The sequence below is a fragment of the Phycodurus eques genome, chromosome 5 (genome assembly GCF_024500275.1).
Source record: "Phycodurus eques isolate BA_2022a chromosome 5, UOR_Pequ_1.1, whole genome shotgun sequence".
Taxonomy (NCBI): domain Eukaryota; kingdom Metazoa; phylum Chordata; class Actinopteri; order Syngnathiformes; family Syngnathidae; genus Phycodurus; species Phycodurus eques.
This window is the reverse complement of record NC_084529.1, coordinates 3,096,301-3,110,039: the sequence shown is the minus strand read 5'-3', so window position 1 is coordinate 3,110,039 and position 13,739 is coordinate 3,096,301. Positions and strand designations below refer to the sequence as shown.

Genomic DNA, 13,739 nt, shown 5'->3' with positions numbered 1-13,739 from the left:
AGCTTCCACCACATGGTTCTCTACTCTGCTTTTGTCTTCCTAATCTTCCTCCCCACCAACAGAGTCATCTTACACACCACCATCCTATGCTGTCTAGCCACACTCTCCCCGACCACTGCCCTACAGACGGTAACCTCCTTCAGATTACATCGTGTGCACAAGATGTAATCCACCTCCGTGCTTCTACCTCCGCTCTTGTAGGTCACACTATGTTCCTGCCTCTTCTGGAAAATAGTGTTCACCACAGCCATTTGCATCCTTTTTGCAAAGTCTACCACCATCTGTCCCTCTAAGTTCCTTTCCTGGATCGCTTCTTCATCACCCCTATTTCCTTCACCAACATGTCCATTACAATCTGCACCAATCACGACCCAATCACGAGAACTACTTCGTCTAGCTCCTTCCAGAATTTCTCTTTCACCTCGAGGTCACATCCTACCTGTGGGGCATAGCCACTAATCACATTACACATAACACCCTCAATTTCAAATTTCAGCCTCATCACTCGATCTGATACTCTTTTCACCTCCAAGACATTCTTAGCCAACTCTTCTTTTAAAATAACCCATTTCTCTTTCTCTTCTTTCTACACCATGGTAAAATCATTTAAACCCTACCCCTAAACTTCGAGCCTTACTGCCTTTGCACCTGGTCTCCTGGACACACAATATATCAACCTTTCTCCTAATCATCATGCCAACAAACTCCCGAGATTTTCCTGTCATAGTCCCAACATTCAAAGTCCCCACATTCAGTTCTAGGCTCTGTGCTTTCCTCTTCTCTTCTTCGACTACCACCCGCAGTAGCTGAATTTCCAATTGCCCTGCAGGTTGGCGGACGTTGTTAACCTGGGCCATATTTGAACGCTCATATTTGTTTGTCAAAGTTTTAAGCCAGATGCCCTTCCTAACGCAACCCTCTGCATTTATCCGGGCTTGGGACCGGCCTAAAGTTTGCACTGGCTTGTGCCCCCATAGGACTGCATTCCAGAAAAACTCAAGGGTTGGGTTGTTGGTTAGCTCGGTGGGTAGTGTAGGTCACCCAAATACAAAGACTGTTGTTGTTGCATTTTCATACACGTCATTCCCCTTCTTTCTGATTCCCTATTTCCTGTAACTGTTCATTTGCACTGTCAATAAAAGACATACTTCCCCCCCAAGAAACAGCAAATATGTAATGATTATTTGCTTAAAACAATAAAGTTGATCAGTTTGAACATTAAATATCTTGTCTTTGTAGTGTATTCAATGAAATATAGGTTGAACATGATTTGCAAATCATTGTATTCTGTTTTTATTTATATTTAACACAACGTCCCAACTTCATTGGAATTGGGGTTGTACTAAGAAAACCGTACAGTTTGGAAATGTTCAGCATATCAATGTACCATATATACCATATCATATCATATCAAGCTACATATCGTCGCTGTCAGGCGGAATTCTCGCATCTCCAAAATCACTACTTTTCAGGGAATAAAACAAAAAACAAAAAATGCCAACTTGCTTGAGTTATCGCATGTCCGCATCGTTCCTGATGGTATTACACCTTATATTGTTATCATATACCGTTGTGCAGTTTTTCTCAACTAGGGGTCTGTGGGACCCTAGTGGTCCGTGGTGTAATTGCAAGGGGTCCATGAAAATAAAATATCCTATGACATTTGTAGAAATATGATCATTTTAATAAAATGTAACTGAGACCTTTATCTACCTAAACTACAGAGGGTTTCTCCCTAACTCCATCTGTTTCACAACTGTAATTCATTGTATTTCCCATTTGCGTTGTTAAATGAAGACTTGAGGTTAAAATAAGTCCATTCAAAGAAACCATGATTTGTAAGGGGTGGCCACTCTTTTCCCTCTTTCTAAAAGGCTTACGGCTTGTTCCAGATTCCTGCCATCTAATTAAATACAGGAAACAAACGAATCCTGTTTGAGTGAGTGTGCCCTGGTGCCACTGGCCACTGGCAAGCGGGTCAGCTGCTGTTACTGTTCTAATAAGCTTCACATGAGCTCTGGGTGCGACTCATTTCAACTGACTAGCGCAGAGTCCCATGTTTGAACTTTGACACCTCCTTCTTACACTGCCCACCTCTCCTCCTCCTCCGAGTCCTGACAGTTTTCCGCTTCTCCCCGGCTGCGCTCCATTCCCTTCCAGCAGATGATTTCGCCATTATTTTGTTTCCATTTTGTTTTGTGACAGCCACCTGAAGTAAAGATGGCTCCAGAGAAGGAAAGTAATGGGCTTGACAACTACACGTTTGCAGTGAGTACGTTTCCTCTTCCACAGGATTTCTTAAGCAATTAAATTACTAATTCAAATCATAATTCAGTTCAGGCTGTAGTATGCTTTTTGCCCAAAGTCAGCGCCCCGTGACCTTGAACAGGATAACTGGCATTGAGAATGGATGGATGGATGGATGGATGGAAGGAAGGATGCACATGTATACTGTATATCTAAATTATGCTGACGAGACCTGCATATAGTGTGAGATGTACAGACATATTCTTACATTTGTCTGTATACAGAGGACAAGAAAAAAAATATTCTTCGGAATTTTGTGATTGTTGAGTGTCACAAACTGCTTATTAGCAGTTTGATCGTGTATTAGTTATACACAGTATACAATATTTCTGAGATGTTTATTTTATCATTTTTCCCGCATTTAAGCTTGAAGGGCGCTTCTCTGACCTACCTGAAACAAAACACGGAGAAGAAGACAGTGACACTTCCATGGACGAAGAGGGCAGCAAGTGGGCTTACTGCGTAACAGACGTACCACCTTGGTACTTGTGTATCCTTCTTGGTATTCAAGTAGGTCAAGAAAACACAAGCATGTACCCAGGCAAAATCACTGTAAGGCAAGACAATGAAAATGTTTGGTCACATGAGGGCTCACGTTACTTGATGTCTTCTTCGTGGTTTGTTAGATTGCTTGGTTTTATATATGTGGACCTTATGGTGGAATTCGCTTCAGTCACAGTTGTAATGTAACCGTCAAGAAGTGCTTGTGTTACTGGTAAAGCAAACTTTCTCAAGAAATACGGGCAACTATATTAGCTTCTATACCACCACCGATTCCATCCATTTTCTATAGCGCTTCTCCTCAATACAGGGACCAAGATTGCGCTATGATACATAATATATACATAATTTGAGCTTTTTCATTTTAGGAGTTAACAGTAACTATTTTTTTAATATACTGTAATTATAGTGAAGGTGATCTCTTTTTTGGGCACCCCCTGGAGGCCCTTAGCATTTACCAATATTACCTGATGGGGCGGCTGTGCCTCAGTTGACAGAGCAGGTCAGCCGGTGACCTAAGAGTCGGTGATTTGAATCCCGCTCTGACTGTCCGCTATCAAAGTGTGCTTGGGCACTTTGTCGTGCATTCCATTTACCACCTTTTTTAATAGGTTGAGCTGGCTCTGACGGGTAGAACATGCAAACTCAACACAGGAAGGCCGAGATGAGATTTGAACCCCAAACCTCAGAACTGTCAAGCAGACGTGCTAACCAATCGGACTCTGTGCTGCTCCACCACCCTAGATTGCTGTTTTGGTTGTTTTTTCCCAGCCTGTTCATGCATGCAGCTATCACTGCCAAAATATCAATCATGTGCTTTTAGATGATATCATCACCGAGGTCTCAAAATAAGTATGCATCTTGTTTGCTCAGCACTGCTTGACGGCATTTGGAGGTATTATTGCCATCCCATTGATCCTCTCGCAAGGCTTGTGTCTTCAACACGACGGCCTCACACAGAGTCACCTCATTAGCACCATCTTCTTCGTGTCTGGAATCTGCACTCTTCTGCAAGTCACATTTGGCATCCGGTAAGTGAGACTAAAGAATACATTCTGTTTTGTCGATGTCACTTTTCCGGTGCAAATAATTGCCTATCGCAAACAATACAGCCACTGCACCACAAGACTCAGAATCAGACTCAGAATGCCCTTATTGTTATTTGTATCGTACAAAATGCTCTAACAAGGTGCTTGAAGAGACATAAAGGCTACAAAAATACACCTAGAACACGTGGAGAAAAAATAAAAAAAACCCAACAAGAACTAGCTAGATAAACTCCCTGCAACAACTGTTGGACTTTATCAGGATGATTAAACTTGGCCTTTGAGTAATAATTCCAGTAAATAAAGTACTCTGAAGTACCTCGACTGCCATTCTAACGATTATAATCACTACCCTGCTCAGAGGACAGAGAAGTGATTATAATCGCTAGAATGGCATGTCGATTGCTTTTTAAAAAAACAATTTTTTTAACACCACTATCGATAGTGATAGTCGAATGACTGTGTGGGCAATTTGTGGGCTCACTTATATCATTGACAGAACTTTCAGAACGTCTTAGTTGGTGAAACAGCCTCCAGTACCTCTTCCCTGTTCTGTGCGTGTCCCACAGGGTTCGGTACTAGGTCCCCTACTTTGCTCCCTTTATCTTCTGCCATTGGGTCATATCATCGTTGGCTTGAATTTACCTTATTATTTACAGTAACTGCTGATGACTTGCAGCCATGGTACTCCTTTAGTCCACTAGCTGCCTACACTCCTTGATAGCTTCAATGCTGTCAGTGACTGGAGAGCCAACAAATCAATTCAACCAAACACAAGACAAGCACTAATTGTTGTCCCTAATAACACACATCACTTAATTAAGCATAGATTGGCTTCCCTGGATGGATAAACAGCAGGAAAAGGTATACACACCAAGGACATTGGGCAAAAATCAGCTCTATAAGCTTTTTATAAACATTTTGTGTTAAAAGTACTGCTCTTTATTAAATATGAAATTTATATTAGGAAGGAAAAAAGCCATCACGTTTGGCACATGTGACAGTGAATCACCACTGGTCCCCATTATTGAGTCATCCACTTCCAGTATATCTTACAAGGTCTGGCTTGTTATTTGGTATGTATGGGCTTTGAGGAACGTTGGTAAAGCTGAAGTGCCCTGGTTTATACAGGGATGTGTCCCTAATATTTAAGAAACTGTGTCCCTATAATTGCAGTGTGAACACACTATAAGGCACATGCATCTGATTATTCCAGGGCACCTGATTCATCTTGTTACTGCAGATCTGTTTTGTTTGGCCCACAGAAAACAGCAGTAAAGCAAAATGGATTAAGCAGTATTAGGGAATGGTGGTCCTTGTGTTTGAGTCTTTTAAGTGTTTAGTGGGATTTCCCATGAATCATAAGATTCATAACATATTTTCACAAGATTTTATGAAAATATAATATAATTCCTCAATTGAAACCCTCAAACTCCTTGAATTCTATTACAAACAAAGCTGTATGAATGTTCCGCCTGTTCATAAGCTCAGTTTTTAGTTTATGTTCAGTAGTGAGTGTTGTTGTCACGGATGTGTATTTCTGGAGCCCCATGAAGTCAAAGAAGGTTTTTTAATTGTGAAATAATACTTGTGCAGTCCTAGTCTGATGAATGCATCATGTAATCCATGTGATGGGCAAAATGTTTATCTCATCACCTTCCCAATATTGAGGATGTGCCATCAGCTCTTTCCCACTTTGATATATGAAAAATAACCTGGCAGATTATGTTGATATTCATGCTACATCCCAATTGACAGGACTCAATTGATCTATCGTAACGTATTTTCTCAAATGGTTTGCAGACTTCCCATTCTCCAAGGTGGGACATTCACATTGCTTGCACCGTCCATGGCAATGCTGTCCATGCCAGAGTGGACTTGTCCTGCTTGGACACAGAACGCAAGCCTCGTCAATACGTCTTCTAGTGAATTCATAGAAGTGTGGCAGACTAGAATGAGAGCAGTAAGTAAATTCGGGGACACGACAGTTTTAAATCAACAGAAATTTGCTGGTGTTTCTTTGAATACAGTTCAATGAGGACAGAAAATATTTATTGATGGTTTAAAAAGAGCAATAAAAAAACAACAACAGTGTCTGTATATAAAACCGATAGCTAATAAGACGAGAGAATTGTTGGTGGTTTACCACAAATTTTGTTGACCAAACAACTCTCTTTGTAGCACAGGAGAAAATCTTTCAAAATGTATGACTCTATTAAAGTTATTGGTTCATTGGAAACTAGAATTCTCAAATTCTCATGAGAACAAGCTGTCCAGAAATGTTCAATTGGCATGAACGTGTAATTAAAAATTATTATCATTGTTTTTTTAAAATAATTTTTTAAATTACCAACAGTACAAATATCTGTGTGATTCCTGACTTGATGATCACGTACCATGTTTGTCTCCAGCTCCAGGGGTCCATTATGGTGGGCTCACTCTTACAGGTGTTTATTGGTTTCTCTGGCCTCATTGGCATCTTCATGCGTTTCATTGGACCTCTCACCATCGCCCCCACCATCTCTCTCATTGGACTGTCTCTTTTTGACTCCGCTGGCGCCAGTGCGGGGAACCACTGGGGAATTTCAACCTTGTAAGAGATATTACAAAAGACAGCGAGTCAGTTCTGGACTTCATATGGTCTGGGATTTGTATTTCTATTTCATTTAACTTGACTCATTTTTATTGCAATACTACCATTGGGATGCTTATTGAAATGTGTTTCCACTTAAATGCATTTTATTTGGTCAAAACACATAGCTACATGTTTCAGTTTACCATTGAAGTGTGTGGTAAACCCTTAATCTCCCCCAGTAGCATGGCAGGAAATCCTATTAAAAGTCCAAGGATCCAAGAACCTACTTTAGTAGCAGTACTTTGTACAACCCCAATTCCAATGAAGTTGGGATGTTGTGTTAAACATAAATAAATACATAATACAATGATTTGCAAATCATGTTCAACCTATATTCAATTGAATACACTACAAAGACAAGATATTTAATGTTCAAACTGTTAACTTAATTTTTTTTCCGCAAAGAATCATTCATTTAGAATTCTATGGCTGCAATACGTTCCACAAAAGCTGGGACAGGTGGCAAAAATGACTGAGAAAGTTGAGGAATGCTCATCAAACACCTGTTTGGAACATCCCACAGGTGAACAGGCTAATTGGGAACAGGTGGGTGCCATGATTGGGTATAAAAGGAGCTTCCCTTCACCTCTTTGTGAACAAGTGCGTAAGAAAATAGTCAAACAGTTTCAGGACAATGTTCCTCAACGTACAATTGCAAGGAATTTAGGCATTTCATCATCTACGGTCCATAATATCATCAAAAGGTTCAGAGAATCTGGAGAAATCACTGCATGTAAGCGGCAAGGCCTTAAACCAACATTGAATGCCCGCGACCTTCGATCCCTCAGGCGGCGCTGCATCAAAAACCGACATCAATGTGTAAAGGATATCACCACATGGGCTACATCCGTAAGTGCAACTTGAAACTCTAGTATGCAAAGCAAAAGCCATTTATCAACAACACCCAGAAACGTTGCCGGCTTCTCTGGGCCCGAGCTCATCTAAGACGGACTGATGCAAAGTGGAAAAGTGTTCTGTGGTCCGACGAGTCCACATTTCAAATTGTTTTTGGAAATTGTGGACCCGTGTCCTCCGGGCCAAAGAGGAAAAGAACCATCCGGACTGTTATGGACGCAAAGTTCAAAAGCCGCATCTGTGATGGTATGGGGCTGTGTTAGTGCCAATGGCATGGGTAACTTACACATCTGTCTCTCTGTGAAGGCACCATTAATGCTGAAAGGTACATACAGGTTTTGGAGAAACATATGCTGCCATCCAAGTAACGTCTTTTTCATGGACGCCCCTGCTTATTTCAGCAAGACATTGCCAAACCACATTCTTCAGTTACAACACCCTGGCTTCGTAGTAAAAGTGTGCGGTGCGGGTACTAGACTGGCCTGCCTGCAGTCCAGACCTGTCTCCCATTGTAAATGGGTGGCGCATTATGAAGTGTAAAATACGACGACGGAGACCCCGGACTGTTGAACAGCTGAAGCTGTACATCAAGCAAGAATGGGAAAGAATTCCACCTACAAAGCTTCAACAATTAGTGTCCTCAGTTCCCAAACCTTTATTGAATGTTGTTAAAAGAAAATGTGATGTAACACAGTGGTAAACATGACCCTGTCCCAGCTTTTTTGGAATGTGCTGCAGACATAAAATTCCAAGTTAATGATTATTTGCTAAAAACAATAAGATTTATCAGTTTGAACATTATATATATTGTCTTTGTAGGGTATTCAATGAAATATAGGTAGAACATGATTTGCAAATCATTGTATTCTGTTTATATTTATGTTTAACACAACCTGCCAACTTCATTGGAATTGATGTTGTATTTTGCCAAATGCTTTTGAATCAGCAATGTACATTAATGCGATTTTTTTTCTGTTTCTCATACAGAACCACTGCTCTGATCATCGTTTTCTCACAGTACCTTCGTCACATTCCTGTGTCTTTCCCAACATACAGCAAGGATAAAAAACTACACTCCAGACGTGTGTACATCTTCCAGATTCTCCCTGTATGTAACCCATTTTGTGTTTTCTTTCTTATTTACTGATATTTTTGTTCAACTAGATGTATGAAAGCACTATTTTTTTTCTTTGGACTAGGGACAGGCATAACAACTGGTACAGTCAGTTGTTATTTTTATTTAAGACAAAATGGAGTGCACCATTTGCAGAGGTGGGTAGATTAGCCAAATATTGTACTCAAGTAAGAGTACTGTAACTTTAGAATAATATGACTCAAGTAAAAGTAAAAAGTGGCCCTTCAAATAATTACAAACCCAATTCCAATGAAGTTGGGATGTTGTGTTAAACATAAATAAAAACAGAATACAATGATTTGCAAATCATGTTCAACCTATATTTGATTGAATATACTACAAAGACAAGATATTTAATGTTCAAACTGATAAACTTTGTTGTTTTTAGCAAATAATCATTAACTTAGAATTTTATGGCTGCAACACGTTCCAAAACAGCTGGGACAGGGTCATGTTTACCACTGTGTTACATCAAATTTTCTTTGAACAACATTCAATAAACGTTTGGGATATGTGGACACTAATTGTTGAAGCTTTGTAGGTGAAATTCTTTCCCATTCTTGCTCGATGTACAGCTTCAGCTGTTCAACAGTCCGGGGTCTCCGTTGTCGTATTTTACGCTTCATAATGCGCCACACATTTTCAATGGGAGACAGGTCTGGACTGCAGGCAGGCCAGTCTAGTACCCGCACTGTTTTACTCGGAAGCCACGCTGTTGTAACACGTGCAGAATGTGGTTTGGCATTGTCTTGCTGAAATAAGCAGGGGCCTCCATGAAAAAGACGTTGCTTGGATGGCAGCATATGTTCCTCCAAAACCTGTATGCACCTTTCAGCATTAATGGTGCCTTCACAGATGTGGAAGTTACCCATGCCATTGGCACTAACACAGCCCTATACCATCACATAGGCTGGCTTTTGAACTTTGCGTCCATAACAGTCCGGATTGTTCTTATCCTCTTGGCCCGGAGGACACGACGTCCACAATTTCCAAAAACAATTTCAAATGTGGACTAGTTGGACAGCCATAAAATTCAAAGTTAATGATTATTTACTAAAAACAATAAAGTTTATCCTGCGATTGGCTGGCGACCTGTTCAGGGTGTACCCCACCTCTCGCTCGAAGATAGCTGGAATAGGCTCCAGCACACCTGCGACCCTAGTGAGGATTAGCGTAACGGAACATGAATGAATGAAGAAAGTTTATCAGTTTGAACATTAAATATCTTGTCTTTGTAGTGTATTCTATTAAATATAGGTTGAACGTGATTTGCAAATCATTGTATTCTGTTTTTATTTGTTTAACACAACATCCCAACTTAATTGGAATTGGGTTTGTAAATACTCAAGCAAAAGTAGAAAGTATGATGCATTCAAACTCCTCTGACAAGTACAATTTATCCAAAATCTTACTTGAGTAAATGTAACGCATTGATACACGCCTCTGACCATTTGTCTGCAAACAGCAGAGGCGCTGTTAATTCAGAGTCAGCTAGTTTGCAATCTAAAGAAGACAATCATGTCATCAACCATGGAAAGTGGGAAGAGACACTGGCATACAGCCATCTGCTCTGGCACAACGCGAAACAACAAATGGAAACAGGAGTTCAGAATATTTAGAGTGACTCTGGTGTCCGTCAAAAAAGTAACAATTAAATCAATTATATGACCCATAGTCCCATCATGGAACATAAATGCCCATCCCTACCTTGGAGCTCTTATAAGTAACTGTTATTTTGTTTGTGCCTTCAGGTTCTGCTCGGAATCTCCTTGTCCTGGCTCCTGTGCTATATTTTAACAGTCGTCAGTGTACTTCCCTCTGATCCAGGCCACTATGGCTACCTAGCTCGTACTGATCTGAAAGGAGATATAGTGGGTAAAGCTTCTTGGGTCACGTTCCCCTATCCAGGTAAGAAGCTGTGAGGTTTTGCGTAATGAAAACAGGATGAAAATTCCACAAACCCCGTGACCCCCTCTGTTCCCTTAGGTCAATGGGGGTTGCCCACTGTGAGCGTGGCAGGTGTACTTGGCATTTTTGCTGGTGTGATTTCATCAATGATAGAGTCTGTTGGGGATTACCATGCGTGTGCCAGGCTATCGGGGGCTCCGCCTCCACCGAAGCATGCCATCAACAGGGGGATTGGCATTGAGGGACTGGGATGTCTGCTGGCTGGAGCCTGGGGCACAGGAAATGGTACCACCTCATACAGCGAGAATGTGGGAGCACTTGGTATCACAAAGGTGAGACCACTCTGCCAGGCTGAATTTTCTTTGAAAATGTGTACTTTGTCTCAAGAAAAGCTATTACATAAGCTATGATTTCCTCGACAGGTTGGCAGTCGTACGGTGATTATCGCTGGGAGTATTTTTATGATAGTTATGGGTGTGTTTGGCAAAGTGGGAGCCATATTTGCCACCATCCCGTCGCCTGTCATAGGAGGGATGTTCATGGTTATGTTCGGAGTCATTTCTGCTGCAGGAATTTCTAATCTCCAGGTGAGCACTGCACATCAGTGCAGTTTACTTTTATACGACTGTTTTTTTTTCTTTCTTTTGCACTCATATATCAGCAGTACCTCCAGCTCACTCGAGACCCTAAGAAGCTTTACACAGATGTACGAGATAATTATATGGACGGCCACTTTGGCAAAATGTTACAAATTTGTTGTATCATAAGCTCCTTGATGACTGTGTTTTTACATTTTTTTTTTTTTTTTTTTAGTATTCAGATTTGAACTCCTCTCGCAACATCTTCGTTTTTGGCTTCTCCATGTTCTCGGGTCTGGCCATACCTAACTGGGTAATCAAGAACCCCACAGCTATTTCTACAGGTAGAAGACTCATGTCACTTTTACTTAAAAAAAAAAATGAAAACACGCACACGTACGCACGCAAACACATGCACACAATACATTTGTTGTGTTATGGTGTCGCTATGTTATCCAGGTGTGCCTGAGGCAGACCAGGTGCTGCAAGTTCTTCTTACAACCAGCATGTTTGTTGGAGGCTTCTTTGGATTCTTACTAGACAACACAATTCCAGGTAATACTGACTAATTTGGGCTTTGGGTATAGGTTTGACCTTAAATTATCTATAATTTCCAAATTTGAGTGAGAATATTTTAGTTTTTATTTCACATATGGAGAACTTGACATCAAGATTTTTCTGAATTCATTTTAAAATCAAGTGACAGTAATGGCCGCTTGAACATCTGCCTCACAGTTCTGCCTGTGTGGAGTTTGCATGTTCTCGGCGTGCCTGCGTGAGTTTTCTCCGGGTACTCCGGTTTCCTCCCACATCCCAACAACATGCGTGGTAGGTTAACTGAAGACTCTAAATTGCCCGTAGGTGTGAATGTGAGTGTGAATGATTGTTTGTTTCTATGTGCCCTGCGATTGGCTGGCGACCAGTTCAGGGTGTACCCAGCCTCTCGCCCGAAGATAGCTGGGATAGGCTCCAGCACACCCGTGACCCTAGTGAGGATAAGCGATACAGAAAATGAATGAATGAATGATATTTTTTTTTATATACACCTCAAACTCTCTCGTTATGAACCTTGATTTGAGCACTGATGCTCTGTCATGTTGGAACAGGAAGGGGCCATCTCCAAACTGTTTCCGCAAAATTGGAAATGTCCAAAATATTTCCACTGAGCTCCAGTGGAAAGGAACTCTGAATGCTTCAGTATACACAAAGATTTTGGACAGTCAAACCATTTGGGGATTACCCCTTCTTTTTCCAACATGTCTGTGCACCAGTGCACAAAGCAAGGTCCATAAAGACATGGATGAGAGAATTTGGTATGGATGAATTTGACTGGACTTGCACAGAGTCCTGCCCTCAACCCGATAGAACACCTTTGGGTTGATTTTGAGTGGACAGTGAGCCAGGCCTTCTCATCGAACATCAGTGTGACCTCACAAATATGCTGCAGGAAGAATGGGCAAAGATTCCCATCAACACACTCCTAAACCTTGTTGAAAGCCTTGCCGCAAGAGGACAGGCTCCCAAAACAAGGGTAGGCACAGGTGAATCCAGAAGCTGCGAATCTGCAGGGAACAATGTATTTGGTTTCACACATTTCATTCAACTCATCATTTGGCTCATGCATGTCTAACAGGCACAAAGCAGGAAAGAGGCATTCTGGCTTGGAACAAAGCTCACGAGGACAGTTCCATCAACACAATGGATAGTGGAGAAGTCTACGATCTTCCGTTTGGCCTGAGCGCTTACTTGTCTTCTTTTCCGTGGAGCCGTTACCTGCCCTTCTGCCCACCTTTTGTGCCCAAAGTCCTTGATGGATGTGGAGATGACAATACCACTCGGGAACCAAAGAAGGCACTTGGGCATTCAGAGCCATCACAAATTAGTATTGGAATCGCTCTTTAAATTGTTAACTCACATCAGCATCCTGTTTTTTGGAAAAAAAAAAAAAAGTATATATATATATATATATATATATATAGATAGATGCAATGCTATGAGAGACGCCTGAATTTGAACTATGAGTTCACTGTGAAAGACACTTTTTTGATTTACTGTCTTCTTAGATTGCCGTGACCTTTAATGAGTTCTTCAAATATTATTAAGTCATTTATATAAATATATATTTAATGTCACCAAAACAATGATCAGATTACATTATTAGACTACTTGAGCAAAAATGTTTCATATATTTTATGATTTATTTGTTCAAAGATAAGAATAGAGAATCATGTACTACACCAAAGTGATGTAAATATGAATAAAACGTGTATATAATGTTTTATTTAACACACACTATGATTTTCAAGTCTTTACAGGAAGGTGAAAGTGTATAGCTGTGCACGTAATCACAATGCACAGTAGAAAACCACTGGATTTTGACGTTATTATTATGTACAAGATAACAAAAAAAAAAATCCAGTTTGATGAATTCACCAATTTAGTATCAGTAATCGTTGCTTGATAATTTTGTGTGTATTGCATTCGACTCATTGCGCTGCAGTTGTCATTTCGTAGTAGACCACCAGAGAGTATCGTTTAGCTGCATTGCAAACTACTGTATGTTGACAAAAGTGTTGGGACACCTGGAAGTTTTGTCCATTCAGGTTGGATGTTGCACCGGAGAGAGGGCCTGGCACAGCGTGTCTTTTTTAGTTCATCCCAAAAGTCTTTGATGGGGTTGAGGTCAGGGCTCTGAGGTTCTCACACACCAAACCCATCCAACCATGCCTTAATGGACCTTGCTTTTTCTGTTGGGTCATGGCAAAATATTTAAG

At 40.8% G+C, this 13,739-nt stretch overlaps 1 protein-coding gene across 2 annotated transcripts; it reads left to right on the top strand.

The window, feature by feature from the left end:
* Nucleotides 1–2,104: 2,104 nt before the first annotated feature.
* On the top strand, nucleotides 2,105–13,195 carry slc23a4 (solute carrier family 23 member 4). Of its 2 annotated transcripts, none has more exons than XM_061676559.1 (12): nucleotides 2,105–2,268; nucleotides 2,674–2,817; nucleotides 3,682–3,839; nucleotides 5,658–5,817; nucleotides 6,266–6,447; nucleotides 8,332–8,452; nucleotides 10,231–10,387; nucleotides 10,466–10,719; nucleotides 10,810–10,974; nucleotides 11,201–11,309; nucleotides 11,425–11,520; nucleotides 12,599–13,195. In XM_061676559.1, exons 1-12 carry the CDS (start codon nucleotides 2,221–2,223, stop codon nucleotides 12,865–12,867), a joined length of 1,863 nt encoding a protein of 620 aa, XP_061532543.1. In that variant the 5' UTR covers nucleotides 2,105–2,220; the 3' UTR covers nucleotides 12,868–13,195. The 2 variants fall into 2 exon arrangements, with proteins under 2 accessions (XP_061532543.1, XP_061532544.1); XM_061676560.1 differs by lacking the exon at nucleotides 12,599–13,195 and adding an exon at nucleotides 12,309–12,390.
* The last annotated feature ends 544 nt before the right edge of the window (nucleotides 13,196–13,739 follow it).